We start from the raw sequence: 13937 nt of genomic DNA, 5'->3' as shown, positions 1-13937 counted from the left end.
TGGCAGCATAGCAAAGCTAAGTCAAGGTGGATTGACATTGACCTAGGCTGAGGCTGAGGCAGTAGGAATACATTGCAGGTGAAAGGATTCATGGAGGGTCATGGCAAAGCTCTAGCGAGTCAAGAGAGCCCCAAAGCTTCCTGTGGGATTTGCGCCATGGTGAGGTGTGAAGAGCCTCATTGTCAGCACCTCTCAAAGCAAACAACCATTCCTTCCACATCCTAAAGGAGACCTCCTTGAAGTTCTTCCACTTGCTTAGTATAACTTTGCATCCTAGTGTGAGCATGAGGTCTAGTAAATGCCGGTCTTCTACATTTTCCAGATGCGGGTCTATAGCTCCTAGTAAAACATAGGCAAATTCTTTTGGTGGACGGTAATGAAATATCATTTGGATGTAATTATAAATTTTCTCCCAATAAGAATGTAGCTGTGGGCAGTTAAAAAGCACATGTGCCAAGTCGCCAACCTGAAGCTTGCAGTTCCAGCAATTGGGGCTATCAAGAGGTCCGATAAATAATCTCTTGGGAGTGTAATATGATCTGTTGATAATCATTAGTTTCGTTTGAGAGAGTAAGGGCGATATTTTACTAAGGAAAGGAGTGAGGTTTATCCTATCCCAATCAAACAGTATATTAGAGGAGTTTTCTTCTTTCTCCCAGGACTTTTCACATTTCCTATGTGATTTTTGCGGGTTGGGGGCTAGGGCCCTATATATCAATGATACCGTATGACCTTTTTGTATCAATTGAGCTAACCTGCCGGATAGTGACGGATCGGAGGGAGAAATGGAGCGAGCTGTGATTAATGATTTAAGATGGAGGAATCTATAAAAATCCATGGGTGTAAGTCTGCACTGGGTCTGAAGGCTGGAGAAAGGCAAGGGCGAAGAGCCCATGTATAGGTCTTTGACTGAGTTAACCCCACACTTCGACCATTGTTCCCAATAGAGGGGCTTGCCATTTACCTTAAGGGCCGAGTTGTGCCATAAGGAAGCCAGATTAGATTTGTGTATTTTAACCTTACATTTGTAGGCTCTCTCTAGGTGCAACAGGGCCCTCTGAGCAAAATGTATTTCGAGTGAGGTAAAGCAGAGACGTCAGCTGTCAATATATTGGAGAGATACAAAAGGGGATGATGGACGGAGCGTTTGAGCAAATCAAACACTCACCCCCAGTCAACTGATCTGGGTTTAATCCACCACCATTCTTTAGCCCACTCAGCCACCCCATTTCAGACATGGCTATATGCAAATCAGTCTGACCCTGTGCCTCATGGGAACAGTACAGCCTGAACTGCCAAGCCATGTCTTCCATGGACCGGAAACAAGCATCCTGGGACCGGTTTCGGATTCATAATCCTCATCAGCCAGGCTATCTTGAATCCAGTGGCCAAGTGAGCAAGGGACTCACGTCTGAGCATACCCTGCCACACTTAGGGCGAACAAAGCGATACAAAAGGGGATGATGGACGGAGCGTTTGAGCAAATCAAACACTCACCCCCAGTCAACTGATCTGGGTTTAATCCACCACCATTCTTTAGCCCACTCAGCCACCCCATTTCAGACATGGCTATATGCAAATCAGTCTGACCCTGTGCCTCATGGGAACAGTACAGCCCGAACTGCCAAGCCATGTCTTCCATGGACCGGAAACAAGCATCCTGGGACCGGTTTCGGATTCATAATCCTCATCAGCCAGGCTATCTTGAATCCAGTGGCCAAGTGAGCAAGGGACTCACGTCTGAGCATACCCTGCCACACTTAGGGCGAACAAAGCGATACAAAAGGGGATGATGGACGGAGCGATTGAGCAAATCAAACACTCACCCCCAGTCAACTGATCTGGGTTTAATCCACCACCATTCTTTAGCCCACTCAGCCACCCCATTTCAGACATGGCTATATGCAAATCAGTCTGACCCTGTGCCTCATGGGAACAGTACAGCCCGAACTGCCAAGCCATGTCTTCCATGGACCGGAAACAAGCATCCTGGGACCGGTTTCGGATTCATAATCCTCATCAGCCAGGCTATCTTGAATCCAGTGGCCAAGTGAGCAAGGGACTCACGTCTGAGCATACCCTGCCACACTTAGGGCGAACAAAGCGATACAAAAGGGGATGATGGACGGAGCGTTTGAGCAAATCAAACACTCACCCCCAGTCAACTGATCTGGGTTTAATCCACCACCATTCTTTAGCCCACTCAGCCACCCCATTTCAGACATGGCTATATGCAAATCAGTCTGACCCTGTGCCTCATGGGAACAGTACAGCCCGAACTGCCAAGCCATGTCTTCCATGGACCGAACGATACAAAAGGGGATGATGGACGGAGCGTTTGAGCAAATCAAACACTCACCCCCAGTCAACTGATCTGGGTTTAATCCACCACCATTCTTTAGCCCACTCAGCCACCCCATTTCAGACATGGCTATATGCAAATCAGTCTGACCCTGTGCCTCATGGGAACAGTACAGCCCGAACTGCCAAGCCATGATACAAAAGGGGATGATGGACGGAGCGTTTGAGCAAATCAAACACTCACCCCCAGTCAACTGATCTGGGTGTAATCCACCACCATTCTTTAGCCCACTCAGCCACCCCATTTCAGACATGGCTATATGCAAATCAGTCTGACCCTGTGCCTCATGGGAACAGTACAGCCCGAACTGCCAAGCCATGGTACAAAAGGGGATGATATCGCAATATATTGGAGAGAGGCATATTGTTAATAATCGCTCTTTCAATATGAACCCATACAGGAGTATATTCCGAAAGAGGGAGAAGCCAATTAACGCCTTGTTTGCATAAGTAGGCATACTGGTAATTCCTGAAGTTTGGTAAGCCTATACCTCCTTTCCCTTTAGGTAACTGAAGTTTACGTAAGGAAATTCTTGGCTTCTTCCCCTGCCATAAAAAGGTGTTAAAAAGTTGATATACTTTTTTCAGCAAGTCGTTGGATAACGTCATGGGCAGCATACAAGTAAGATAGTTAATCAAGGGGGTGATCATCATTTTCAGCGTTTCCGCTCTACCCCACCAAGAAAGGAACTTAGGGGACCAACCGTCTAGCAGGGATGAGATCTTTTTATAAAGGGTGAGCTCATTTGTTTTAAGGGTGCTGACTAGATCCTTCTCAAATTCCAGACCAAGGTACTTGAAGCATTTAGGCTGCCAAAGTAAACCTGAATTGCCCAGGATGCTTTTATCACCGATGTGGTTATGGAGCTTCACTTCTGTTTTGTTCTTGTTTAATTTATAACCGGACACAGCAGCGAATTCTGCTATTGATGACATAAGGGCTGGTATTGGGCACTCTGCATCTTCGGATGCTATTAAGACGTCGTCTGCGTAGGCCGTTATTTTAACTACGTATCCCCCAAAGTCAACCCCTTTGATCTGATAGTTATTTCTTAAATGATATAGGAAGGGTTTGATCACTAGCAGGAAGAGAGAGGGGGAACCCTTGTCTCGTGCCTTGTTCCAGATTAAATGAGAAGGAGAGGCAGCCACCCGCTCTCACCCTGGCCGACGGATTGGAATATAAGGCCATCACCATTCGGATGAAGCCGTCACCCAATTTGAATTTGTGCAAAGCAGCTTCCAGGTACATCCAATCGACCTTGTCAAAGGCCTTTTCGGCGTCCAAGGGGACTGCTACGGTTGGGGAGTCGGAGAGGTTTGCTTTTTCTAATATATGAGCAAGGATGCGTGTGTTATCACTAGATAACCTATTCTTTAGAAAGCCCACCTGCGAAGGGTGGATGAGTTTGGGTAGGAATTTCTGAATCCTTTTGGCGAGTATCATGGCGTAAATTTTACAGTCGAGATTAATCAGCGAGATTGGTCTGTAATTTTTCGGGGAAGACGGGTTTGAGATACTTCTAATGAGATTTTTGGTCATATTGATTTTAGTGTTGGGATAAGCATGTTCCATTAATAAGGGTTCTCTTTCAGACAACCTGTCGTTCCGCAGCATTGTTTGCTTTTTGGAACAGGAGTTATGATTGTACCTGAGTCTAAGGGAAGCACTGGAGGCTGGCTGGCATCTATGCATAATATTTTGACTTCTAGATCCTGCATAAGATCTGTATTATTTAAGATTGAATGTGAGTGAGACCATGATCTGTCCTGTGCAACGTCCTGCCAGACAGTGTCAGTGACGCTGAGCTTTGATACTACGCTGTGGCCGGTACTATAAATTGGATTAATAATGTTGTAAATAATGAATTAAAAAATATCTATTGTATTTCTAATGTTTCTGTAGTTTAAATATGTGGTGAAAAAAACTCACTAAAATTAACCAGTTATAGTTACTACAAGTAACTTTAACTCGCATCTTCGCCATGCACAGGGCTTTCATCAATGACGTCAGGCCATTTATCATTAGTGAGGTTATCAAAGATGTCACAGAACAGGTCATGAGTGTTGTAATATGTGAGACCATAGGAAGTGCATAGCAAGGGTAGGTAGGATTGCTTCAAGTAACTATACCTGGTGAATTTTAGTGTTTTTATTTTAACATTTTTTGCTTAAACTGATATTTTCACCTAACTATACATCACTTTAACCTTTGTTTTTTTCAGTAAATTTCTAGGATTTTTAGAAGTAAAGTAATATTTTATTACCATAAGTAAATGTCAAGAGCAGACTGACCTCACTGACTCCCTCAAGAGTCCAGAAGTATTGCGGCAACCCCCCAAAACATTGCCATTGGGTGGGAGTTGTCCACCTGGGATCCCCCTTTCCTCACCCCCCAAGATCCACCAAGTCCCTGTGTCCTAAAATGGCGGTCACAACATTTCTCCTCATGTTGCAGCAAGGTCCAGGTTTTTTAAAAGAAAAATTCAGGATACTATGACTGAGTCCCCGTGCCCTGAAATGGCAGCCACAATGGCCCCCCCTCCCCCCCCACCCCCCACACTGTGTAGTTACTGTTGGGTCAGAGTTTCAATCGGAAGAGTGTTACACACACCACTGTGTAGTTACTGTTGGGTCAGAGTTTCAATCGGAAGAGTGTTTTATTGTTCTGGTAATAATTGTGACACCATTTGGTGATTTTTCTCAAAACATTCCCAAAAAATGTTAATCCCCTCAGCTCTCTTCTGGAAAGTTTTGGGCTAATCCAGCTAAAGGGGCAAAAGGAAAAAGTGGCAGTCCCGCAGAGAGGGTATGCGGCGGGCACGGTGCCTTTTCCGCTCTCAGAGGTGATGCGGGATGAGGAGCGGGCCACTGCGGGACAAGACCCCGGCCGCGGACGATGAACTCCTAGGGCGGACATGGCCCGGTCAGCTCTCTGCTCGTCTTCCACCTCGTGCTGCTCGTCTCTTTGAAAATGCCAGGAAGACACAGTGTTGGTGTGCAGTACTCTTCAGAAGTTTGTCTTCCTCTTGTAACCCGGTGCTTTCCTTGGCGGCGGTCGCCGCCGATCACCCTCCTGAGGCCTGGTGGCATCTGGACGGACCCGGGAGCAACAGCGCGACCATCAGTGTGCACCCATTCCTCTCTTATGAGGAACACGCCGACTGTGCTAAAACGTGGCCTGACTGCTTGGTCCTAAGATGGCGGCGCCCTAAAGACATCGGTAACGCTGACTCTGCCTTTGTGTGCCATCAATGCTGCGGCAGTCCTGGAGAAATGTGTTATGGGAGTGCTTTTGTGTGTGCATCTGTGCGTGTATAAGGGGGTATGTGCGGATGCACGTGTGTGTGTGCGCCTGTACGTTTATTAAAGACTATGTTCACATTTGTGTGTGCTTGTGCATGTCTATACGTTTGATGGTGTGAACATGTATTTGGGTGTTTTTGTTTTAGAGCATATGATTCTATGTGTGCTTGTGTTTATGCGCGCAGATGTTTCTGCATGTGTGCTTATATCTGTGCATCTGATGGTGTGTGCATGTATTTGAGTGTTCTTGTATTAGAGCATGGGATTGTATATGTGCGTGTGGAGGTTTCTGTATGTGCGCCCCCTGTTCGCGTATGAGTGTGCGCGCACATTTGTGGTGTGCTTGTGATGGTGTGTGTGTGGGCATGTATTTGCGTGTACGTCCTTGGGTAGTTTTGTACTGGAGCATGTGATTGTATGTGCGCTTTTGTTTTTGATAGTTTCTGTATGTGTGCTTGTGTGTTTGTGCGTGTCTGCTTGTATGAGAGTGAGCGCATTTGTGTGTGCTTGTGCATGTCTGTGCAGTGATGGAGTTTGCGTGTGCATGTATTTGGGTGTTTTTGTATTAGTGCTTGGGACTTTATGTGTGCTTGTGTTCTTGGATATTTCTGGCTATGTGCGTGTCTGTGTGCATCAGTGTGCATATGAGAGTGTGTGCTCACACTGGTGTGTGCATATGTATGTCTGTGCGTGTGATGGTGTGTGCACACTGGATTTGTTATTTTCTGGCGGCCGCTGTCCTGGATAGTGACTTTAACTGCCTGATGCCTGACCATAGGAAGGCCACCAGTGTACCGTACAGTGAAATGAAATGAAATGAAAAATTGCATTTGTATAGCGCATAACTGCCCTAGGGCCTCGCAGTCCACTGCTTGACCCCAAGATGGCTTCCATAGTGGACCCCTACACGTTGATTTACTTCCCTGGGGACAACAATTGGACACTGACCAGACCTTGAACCGATCCCCTAGCCTGCCTATACATCAGGAACCTGCGGAACTTACCCCAGACTGTGGAGACTTGGCTGATAGCCGGTGGAGCTACCATATAGCTAAAGAGGAGATGGGTTGTGGACTCCCCCTCCCTGCCGTCACCTACCCAGCCGGACCTTGGGCGAATTTTCCCCTCGTCTCTACGTCCTATCTTCCTCCTATCCCTTTACGCTATCCCCTTACCCTTCCTTGCTCCATTCACCTTGTCCCCTATGTTCTTTAAATGCTTTTCTTGATACTTATGTAACTTTTAACTGATGTAAATTGCAACATTATTGTCCCTCATGTAAAGCGCTCTGATTCCATCTGGTCTAGCCAGCGCTATATAATAACTCATTAATTAATTTTGTTCCCATTTAGTACTCTTTCTCTCTTTGCCTTCCTTCCTAGCTCCTATCCATTCTCCCCTGAATCTCTCACCTTGCCTGCTAGTCTGCCTATCCCCCTGTCCTTTGTGCCCTTTGACTAAGCACTCCTTCTCCCTTTGTTGGGGAAAGATCCAATATTTATACTCTGGAGTCTCAGCGTACCCGCTGAGAGAGTCCACTGTGCCAAGGGAGCCACTCACACCTGAGGTATGGTATGGCATCCCTTGCCAAAGCACTCCCTCTCCCCTTTTTGGGGAAGGATCCTGTATGTAGGCCTTGGAGTCTCAGAGACCCCTCTGAGAGAGTCCACTGCGTAAAGGGAGTCTCCCGCTACAGAGCTAGGGAAGAGATACCACTTCCCCTGGGATCACAGCTTACTGGACTTTGGACGATGCTTTGACTCGTCTACCGGTTTGAGTCCCAGTCACCCTTCCCCTCCTCTTTCCTTGTTGTATCCTTCACCCTCCCCTCCTCTTTCCCGCCTTCATTACCTGTCTACTTCCCCAGCTCCTTCCCCCCTCCCTTAAATCTTTTCCCTTGCCTGCTTTGCCCCTTACGTATTTGTGCTTATTGTTTATCCTGACCTTACAAGTAACTATGTTGCCATACTCTAATAACTGTGTAACCTTTTTAACGATGTAACCTGTAACTATGATCTGATGCTCATGTAAAGCGCTCTGATACCTCCGGGTCTAGCCAGCACTATATAAAACCTTTAAAATAAAATAAATTGTTTTTCTATGTTAATTCCAATAGATAATTTTGGAATTGATAAAGAAAAAACACGCCCAAACAGATTTACATGAAATTTGACAGAAAGTCAGAACTTTACTCAGACAACATGCTTTTCATTATTTGGTCTAAATCAGATCAGCCATTTTTAGATATTCGTGATTAAATTATAGTGATCTCTGGATGGCTGGTCCCACAGACTCTCGCAGCACTGCAGATTCACAAAAATAGATCAATCTGATTGGTCAAGAGGGCTTTTTCCCAGTGGATCGTTTTGGTCCGACAGGATCGGTACTGCCCCATGGGACCAAATGATCCGATTGGATGGCCGCATCAAGAGGCTAAATGTTGTGGTTGCTATTGCAGGACAGGGGTGTCAGTCACATTAATCTTAGTTTTTTTTCTCAATCTAATTACCTCACCTAACTATGTGACTACGTTTTTTTTAGCTCGAAGCCTACAACACAGCACAGCTGTCTGGTTTGCCAAAAACTTATTGTGGACATTCTGAAAGCTTCCTTGGGAATGCACCCCACACATTGCTTACCATTGGCTTTGTTGTAACTCACAGTTGCTTACTTTCTATTTTCTGGCTTTATTTGTTTTAGGCTGTCCAGCTGGAGTTTGTCCCTCCCCTGGAGCATCCCTTGTTTGCTGTATCCTTCTGAGTACTCGCTTTCTGTAATCATGCCTTTAAACGTTGTTCTTATCCGGTCACATTTGCAGTGTATCCAAAGCAGAGGTCAGATGTCGGCCTCTGTTTTCCAGAGAGCTTGGTGTTTACTTTTCTTTCTCCGACTTCAAAGTGAGAGAATTAATGTGACAATCTTGCTTGTAACAAAAGGCGTTTTCTAGCACGCAACAAAAATTAACTGTGCTGATATTTAGGAATATATAAAAATTAGGAAAGTACAAATTAAAAACAGTTTTTTACAATTCTAAATTGCGGGGAAAACAATATTAGAATACGATCAAAACCATAATTTCTTTGGCACATACTCTTAGCTGCAAATACAGGGACTGAATAGTCAGCTATTATGATGTTTGATCAAAAAATGCTTTAAGGTCACAGTAATAAAGAGATCACACACTAGCAGAACTTTACCTTACCTAGAAATATCAGCTTGGGAATTTTTATCACCATCAACAGTAAAAGGTGAGGCTCCTGTTAATAACTCATACGTAAGAACGCCTAAACTCCACCAGTCCACAGCCTGCAAAACGGGAAATACTGAATTTTAGATTGACAAATAGCATAGTAAGCAAATAATCAATTTCAGAAAAAAAGCCTAGAATGCAGTTAATATTACATGGACTAAAGAGGTCAAATTGTCACATATGTCCAGGGCAGTCTTCCTTTATGATTAAAAAAAAACTAATGTCTTGTTATCAGTCAGAAATGCATTGTGTGTGATATTTTCAATTGAGCTAATCTCTCAAATAGGCACACTCTAGAATATAAAGATAATGTGTTCCAAGAATTTGAACACAGGGTAAAAGTAAATCACATGGTACCAACATCTTAACATAGTGCAGGTGGGCATGACTTGCTTTTCAGTATGTTATTACAATATTGCAGCATGAGTTTCACTGCTGAAGTAATCTCATTTGAAAGTAAAATGTCTCCTACCTATAACAATCCGTGTAGTGCTCTGGATTGACATAGTATACACACTCCTGCCGCTTATGCTGACCACAAAATTAATAGGTGGCTTTTCTGCAAAGGAGGAGTTTCAGTTTCGAGATGACCTACTGTACTATCCCTTGAGTCCACTATTTAACAAAACAAATACTCCACTTTTGTATTTGCCTTTTACCCCAAGGGTAGATATATATATATATATATATTCACTGAAAAAAACCATAGGTTTCACACCAGTTATAGTTAGGAATTAGCATTAAAAAAACCTATTAAATTCACTGAAAAAAACACGTTATAGTTAGTTGGACTCACTATAACTTGCGCGTGCAATGCACTGCTGATGACGTCACATATTACATCACTCATGACATGGTCAAATTTTATGGAACTGCAGACTGAATTACTCAGATTCTTCAGACTTATCCGTCTGAAGGCTTTCTTTCAGCTGCACCCCCCCGCCGGAGTCTAATCGTAACACACCCTTCAGCCCTCCATCCACCTTCCTGCCAACTGCTAGTATGGTCCCTTCTGAAATCGTGACTTTCGAGAAATTGATTATCAAAGATCTGGAGACATTGGAAAAGAAAAAGTTATTCATCCCTTATAACATCCCCAAAAGTGAGAAAGAAGCAATCAGCACCCTTAAATCTAACGCTGATGTGATTATCAAGAGTGCAGATAAGGGCGGAGGAATTGTTCTACAGAACATTGACTCTTATAAGGATGAAATTAACCGTCAATTGAATAACAGAGAACATTATTTAAGACTAGGTCGCAACCCAACTAGTGATATCCAAGCACAAATTAAAAAGCTGACCTCAGATGCCAAAGACGAAGGCTACCTCAGTAAGAAGGAATATAATTTCCTTAATGTCAAATGCCCGCGCCTACCAGTGATTTATACCCTCCCAAAAATTCATAAAAACACCGAAAAACCACGGGAAGACCTATAGTGTCTGCCTGTGGCTCAATTTTGGAGCCGCTGGGATCCTATGTGGATTTTTACATCAAAGATTTTGTGCCATCCACTTGCTGTTATGTTCGTGACAGCATGGAAATGATAAACTTGGTGGAGCATTACCCTTATGATCCAGGCTTCCAAACACTCTGTACCCTGGACGTAGAGTCGCTCTACACCAATATCCCTCAAGGAGCGGATCTACGGGTCATTCAAAAAATCCTTGACTCCAGGCCTAGACCCCATAGAGTACCGACACTCTTCATACTACAACTATTGGAACTGTGTCTCACAAAAATCTTTTTTGTCTTTGATGGGGTATTCTTCCAGCAGATAAAGGGTACATCTATGGGGGCTATTTTTGCCCCCCACTTGGCAATATTGTTTATGGACGCGCTTGAGACGGGCACGATCTTATCGGATATGAATCCGTTCCGATCTGGCATTTCCATCTGGCGACGGTACATAGATGATATTTTTCTAGTTTGGAACCTGGACGAGAAGACTTTAGAATCTTTCTTACACTGGTTAAACAATAACTGTGATGACCTGCAGTTTACTCTCTCCCATCATAAAACAGAGATCCCTTTTCTTGATTTAACAATTTATCATGAGGAGGGCAAATTGTTGACCCGATTGTACAGGAAACCAACCGAACGCAATACTTTGCTTAGGTATGACAGTAACCACCCAAAAGCCCTCAAAGATTCACTTCCCTACTCACAATTCCTCCGCATTAGGCGTAATTGTTCATCAAAACCTGACTATTTCAGAGAGGCAGATATTTTGTCATCAAAACTCAAAGCGCGTGGATACCCAAAGAGATTAGTCAGGAATGCTTCTAAAAGAGCATGGTACTGCCCCCGAGAGGTCTTACTTGAACCAAAAAGTAAGGAGAAGACTGAGAGAATTGCTTGTGTCACCACTTTTTCTCCAGTCTCGAACAAAATTCGCAAAACAATCCTGCAGCATTGGCCTATTTTGAATGCAGGTCAACTAAATTTAGAAAAGCCATTGTTTGCGTTCAAAAAAAGCAAAAATATAAGAGACCATCTTGTCCGGGCGGCCTTACCTACACCGCCTCCAAAGAATACAATTGAATCTAATTGGGGCTTACCACCTGTAACAGGACATGTAAAATGTGGGCAATGTATTGTGTGTGATTTGACACTGGAGGGGCGCACTTTCAGTCACAATAATGTCACAACTGAGATGAAAGTTTTAACAAACTGCAATAGTTGTAATGTAATTTATGCGGTCCTATGCCCTTGCCCGAAAATGTATGTGGGGCAAACCACACAGAAGGTGAAGACACGTATAAGCCAACACCGGAGCCGCATAAGATGCGGGACTCCCAATGCCCCGCTAGTGGAACATTTTGCATCCCTGAAACACACGGCAGACGACTTGAAATGGACAGTCCTGAAATCTGTGAAATTACCGCCAAGGGGTGGTAATCTGCAACAAATCCTGAATCGTGAGAAACTGAAATCAATCATACAATTCAATACCATCCACACGGGACTGAACCGGAGTGAGAACTGGACCACACTTTTGTGAAAGAACAATACCACAGACGTGTTCTGAAACTTAAAATCTGTCAAGCAGAAAGAGTTATGGGTCCCAACAATCTGGAACTATGATATTAATGAATAGATATGTGTCACAATTGTCTCACCCACAATAACGTTATTGGTACACACGCACTCTCCCCCCACTTAGTTAATTCATGTATCTTTACAAGCGATAACCTGTTTTAAACTATCCTTGCAGCTTGCCAAGTGAAACGTAATCATCTGGAGGTATGTCCTAAAATTCAGTAAGAAACTCACTAATGATACTTCGAATCATGGCGGCGCCGCCCAAACTTAATCCTTGTTAATAGAATTAAAACACTGGGACCCCCTCCCTTCATGCAGTCATAAGTTATGGTTGCTCACACGTTACATTGCTAGGTAAAATATGCGGTGCAGAATCCGTCAGGAACTCTTTTGTAACATGTTACCAATGAACTCCAAGGCATCGCAAGATGGAGCCCACAAACGCGTCCAAGAGCCCCTGCCATTATTGAGGCCATCCAAGACTGGGACACCGTTCCAAGATGGCGCACGGATTCACCATCACGTGACCGGACCGCCAAACTATGACTAGCACTCCCATGATTCCCACCAGTAACCGGCATCGAGACGGAGTATCCCGGCCAGACGCGAGCTCCTATCTGACTCGGTAAGTGGCTCTGTCCTCTATGCGCCCGACCGGACAGAGAGTCCGATTCTGACCATGCTCCAGGGATCAGACGCCAAATAAAGTACACCTTTATTTTCCAGCCTACCATTGCGACATTGATCGAACAAAGAGTGGACGACTGTTCATCAGTTATCACGGCCATCGAGCCCCTATTGAACCACTCAGTACCACTATTCAAGGTATGCCTCCTTAATATGTGTTGTATCTGGGTCCCCCGGACCGATCCCCTAAACGGTTAGATAACTTGAAAGTGATTAATTCATTTCAGCCCACACAACCAGTCGGCGCTGAAAGAAGAAGAACCATTTCCCTCAAAAATCCTCTTGGAATCTTACAAGAGTGAAAACCGAGCTCAGAATGGGTATGTAATTTATTTAAATCACTCGTTTCCTGGCCCCTCCTGTATCACATGTACTAAAGTGCAATTGATCCCACAGCTCGGCGAAAAGCCGCTACGGGATAGATGTAAACTATACAAGCAGGACCTGTGCTTTACTCCTGGCATTTACGGGACGTCATCCTCGGTTGCTCGAAGAAGGCTTGACGCCTTTACCCAATACCTCGCGCCTAGAGGTACGTCCAATGATGACCTTCTAGCCCCACAAGAGTCAAAATATAGATGCATGAGGCTCGGCTCAAACACCATCTCACTGAGTCCAGGGCTTCCCCCATTCACCAAACACACGGCTGGCACAATCCAATTAGTCACTCGCTATGCACAATCCTTAGTCGTTTTGGCACAAGAGTCACTGCGATTCCGAGGCTCATTGTTGATGTTTAATTGCAACTTGACGATGTACTTCATAAACTGGCACTATCACCCAACACTTGTCACACACTGCGATTCCGGATATATAGTGTTAAAGATGTAAGGCATGCGATGACCGCCCTCCTCAATAATTGTTTTTACTAAAGAATGTTCTGTCTGTTTATTTTCCCCACTTTTTCAACAGGCTATGTTACATTCAGGCAATTCTAATTTGAAAGTCCTGATGATGATCCCAATTACTTAATTGAGCAAAGGGATCGAAACGTCGACACCTATGAGTGTACATACATGTAGTACTTTAAATTTGATATTGTTTGTTTCACTCCAGGCGACACTGTCACTATTTCTTATCATTTACAAGTGCCCTGACTTGCTCCTTTTCTTGCCTGAAAACACCCCTTTCACTCTTCTCTACCTTCTCCCTTTCAAAGTGCGGCACAGGCTTGTGTCATACTACTTGTCTGAAAAATATTGTGATTAAATTTGACATTTGTTGAAATAAATTCCTTGTCCGGCTGGGCAAGGAGAATTTAACGTATAGTAGTCCATTGTGTTCTATACG

At 44.3% G+C, this 13937-nt stretch overlaps 1 protein-coding gene across 2 annotated transcripts in view; it reads right to left on the bottom strand.

Moving 5' to 3' along the window:
* RPS6KA5 (ribosomal protein S6 kinase A5) overlaps positions 1-13937 on the bottom strand; it is a 628800-nt gene that overhangs the window by 216287 nt on the left and 398576 nt on the right. For both annotated transcript variants that reach the window (XM_078660052.1, XM_078660053.1), the window contains exon 7: positions 8870-8973. In XM_078660052.1, the coding sequence (XP_078516178.1) occupies positions 8870-8973 (104 nt within the window). The remainder of the gene's footprint in view (positions 1-8869; positions 8974-13937) is intronic.

This window comes from Lissotriton helveticus, chromosome 9 (genome assembly GCF_964261635.1).
Source record: "Lissotriton helveticus chromosome 9, aLisHel1.1, whole genome shotgun sequence".
In the NCBI taxonomy this organism is placed as follows: Eukaryota; Metazoa; Chordata; class Amphibia; order Caudata; family Salamandridae; genus Lissotriton; species Lissotriton helveticus.
This window is presented reverse-complemented; position numbering and strand designations above follow the sequence as displayed.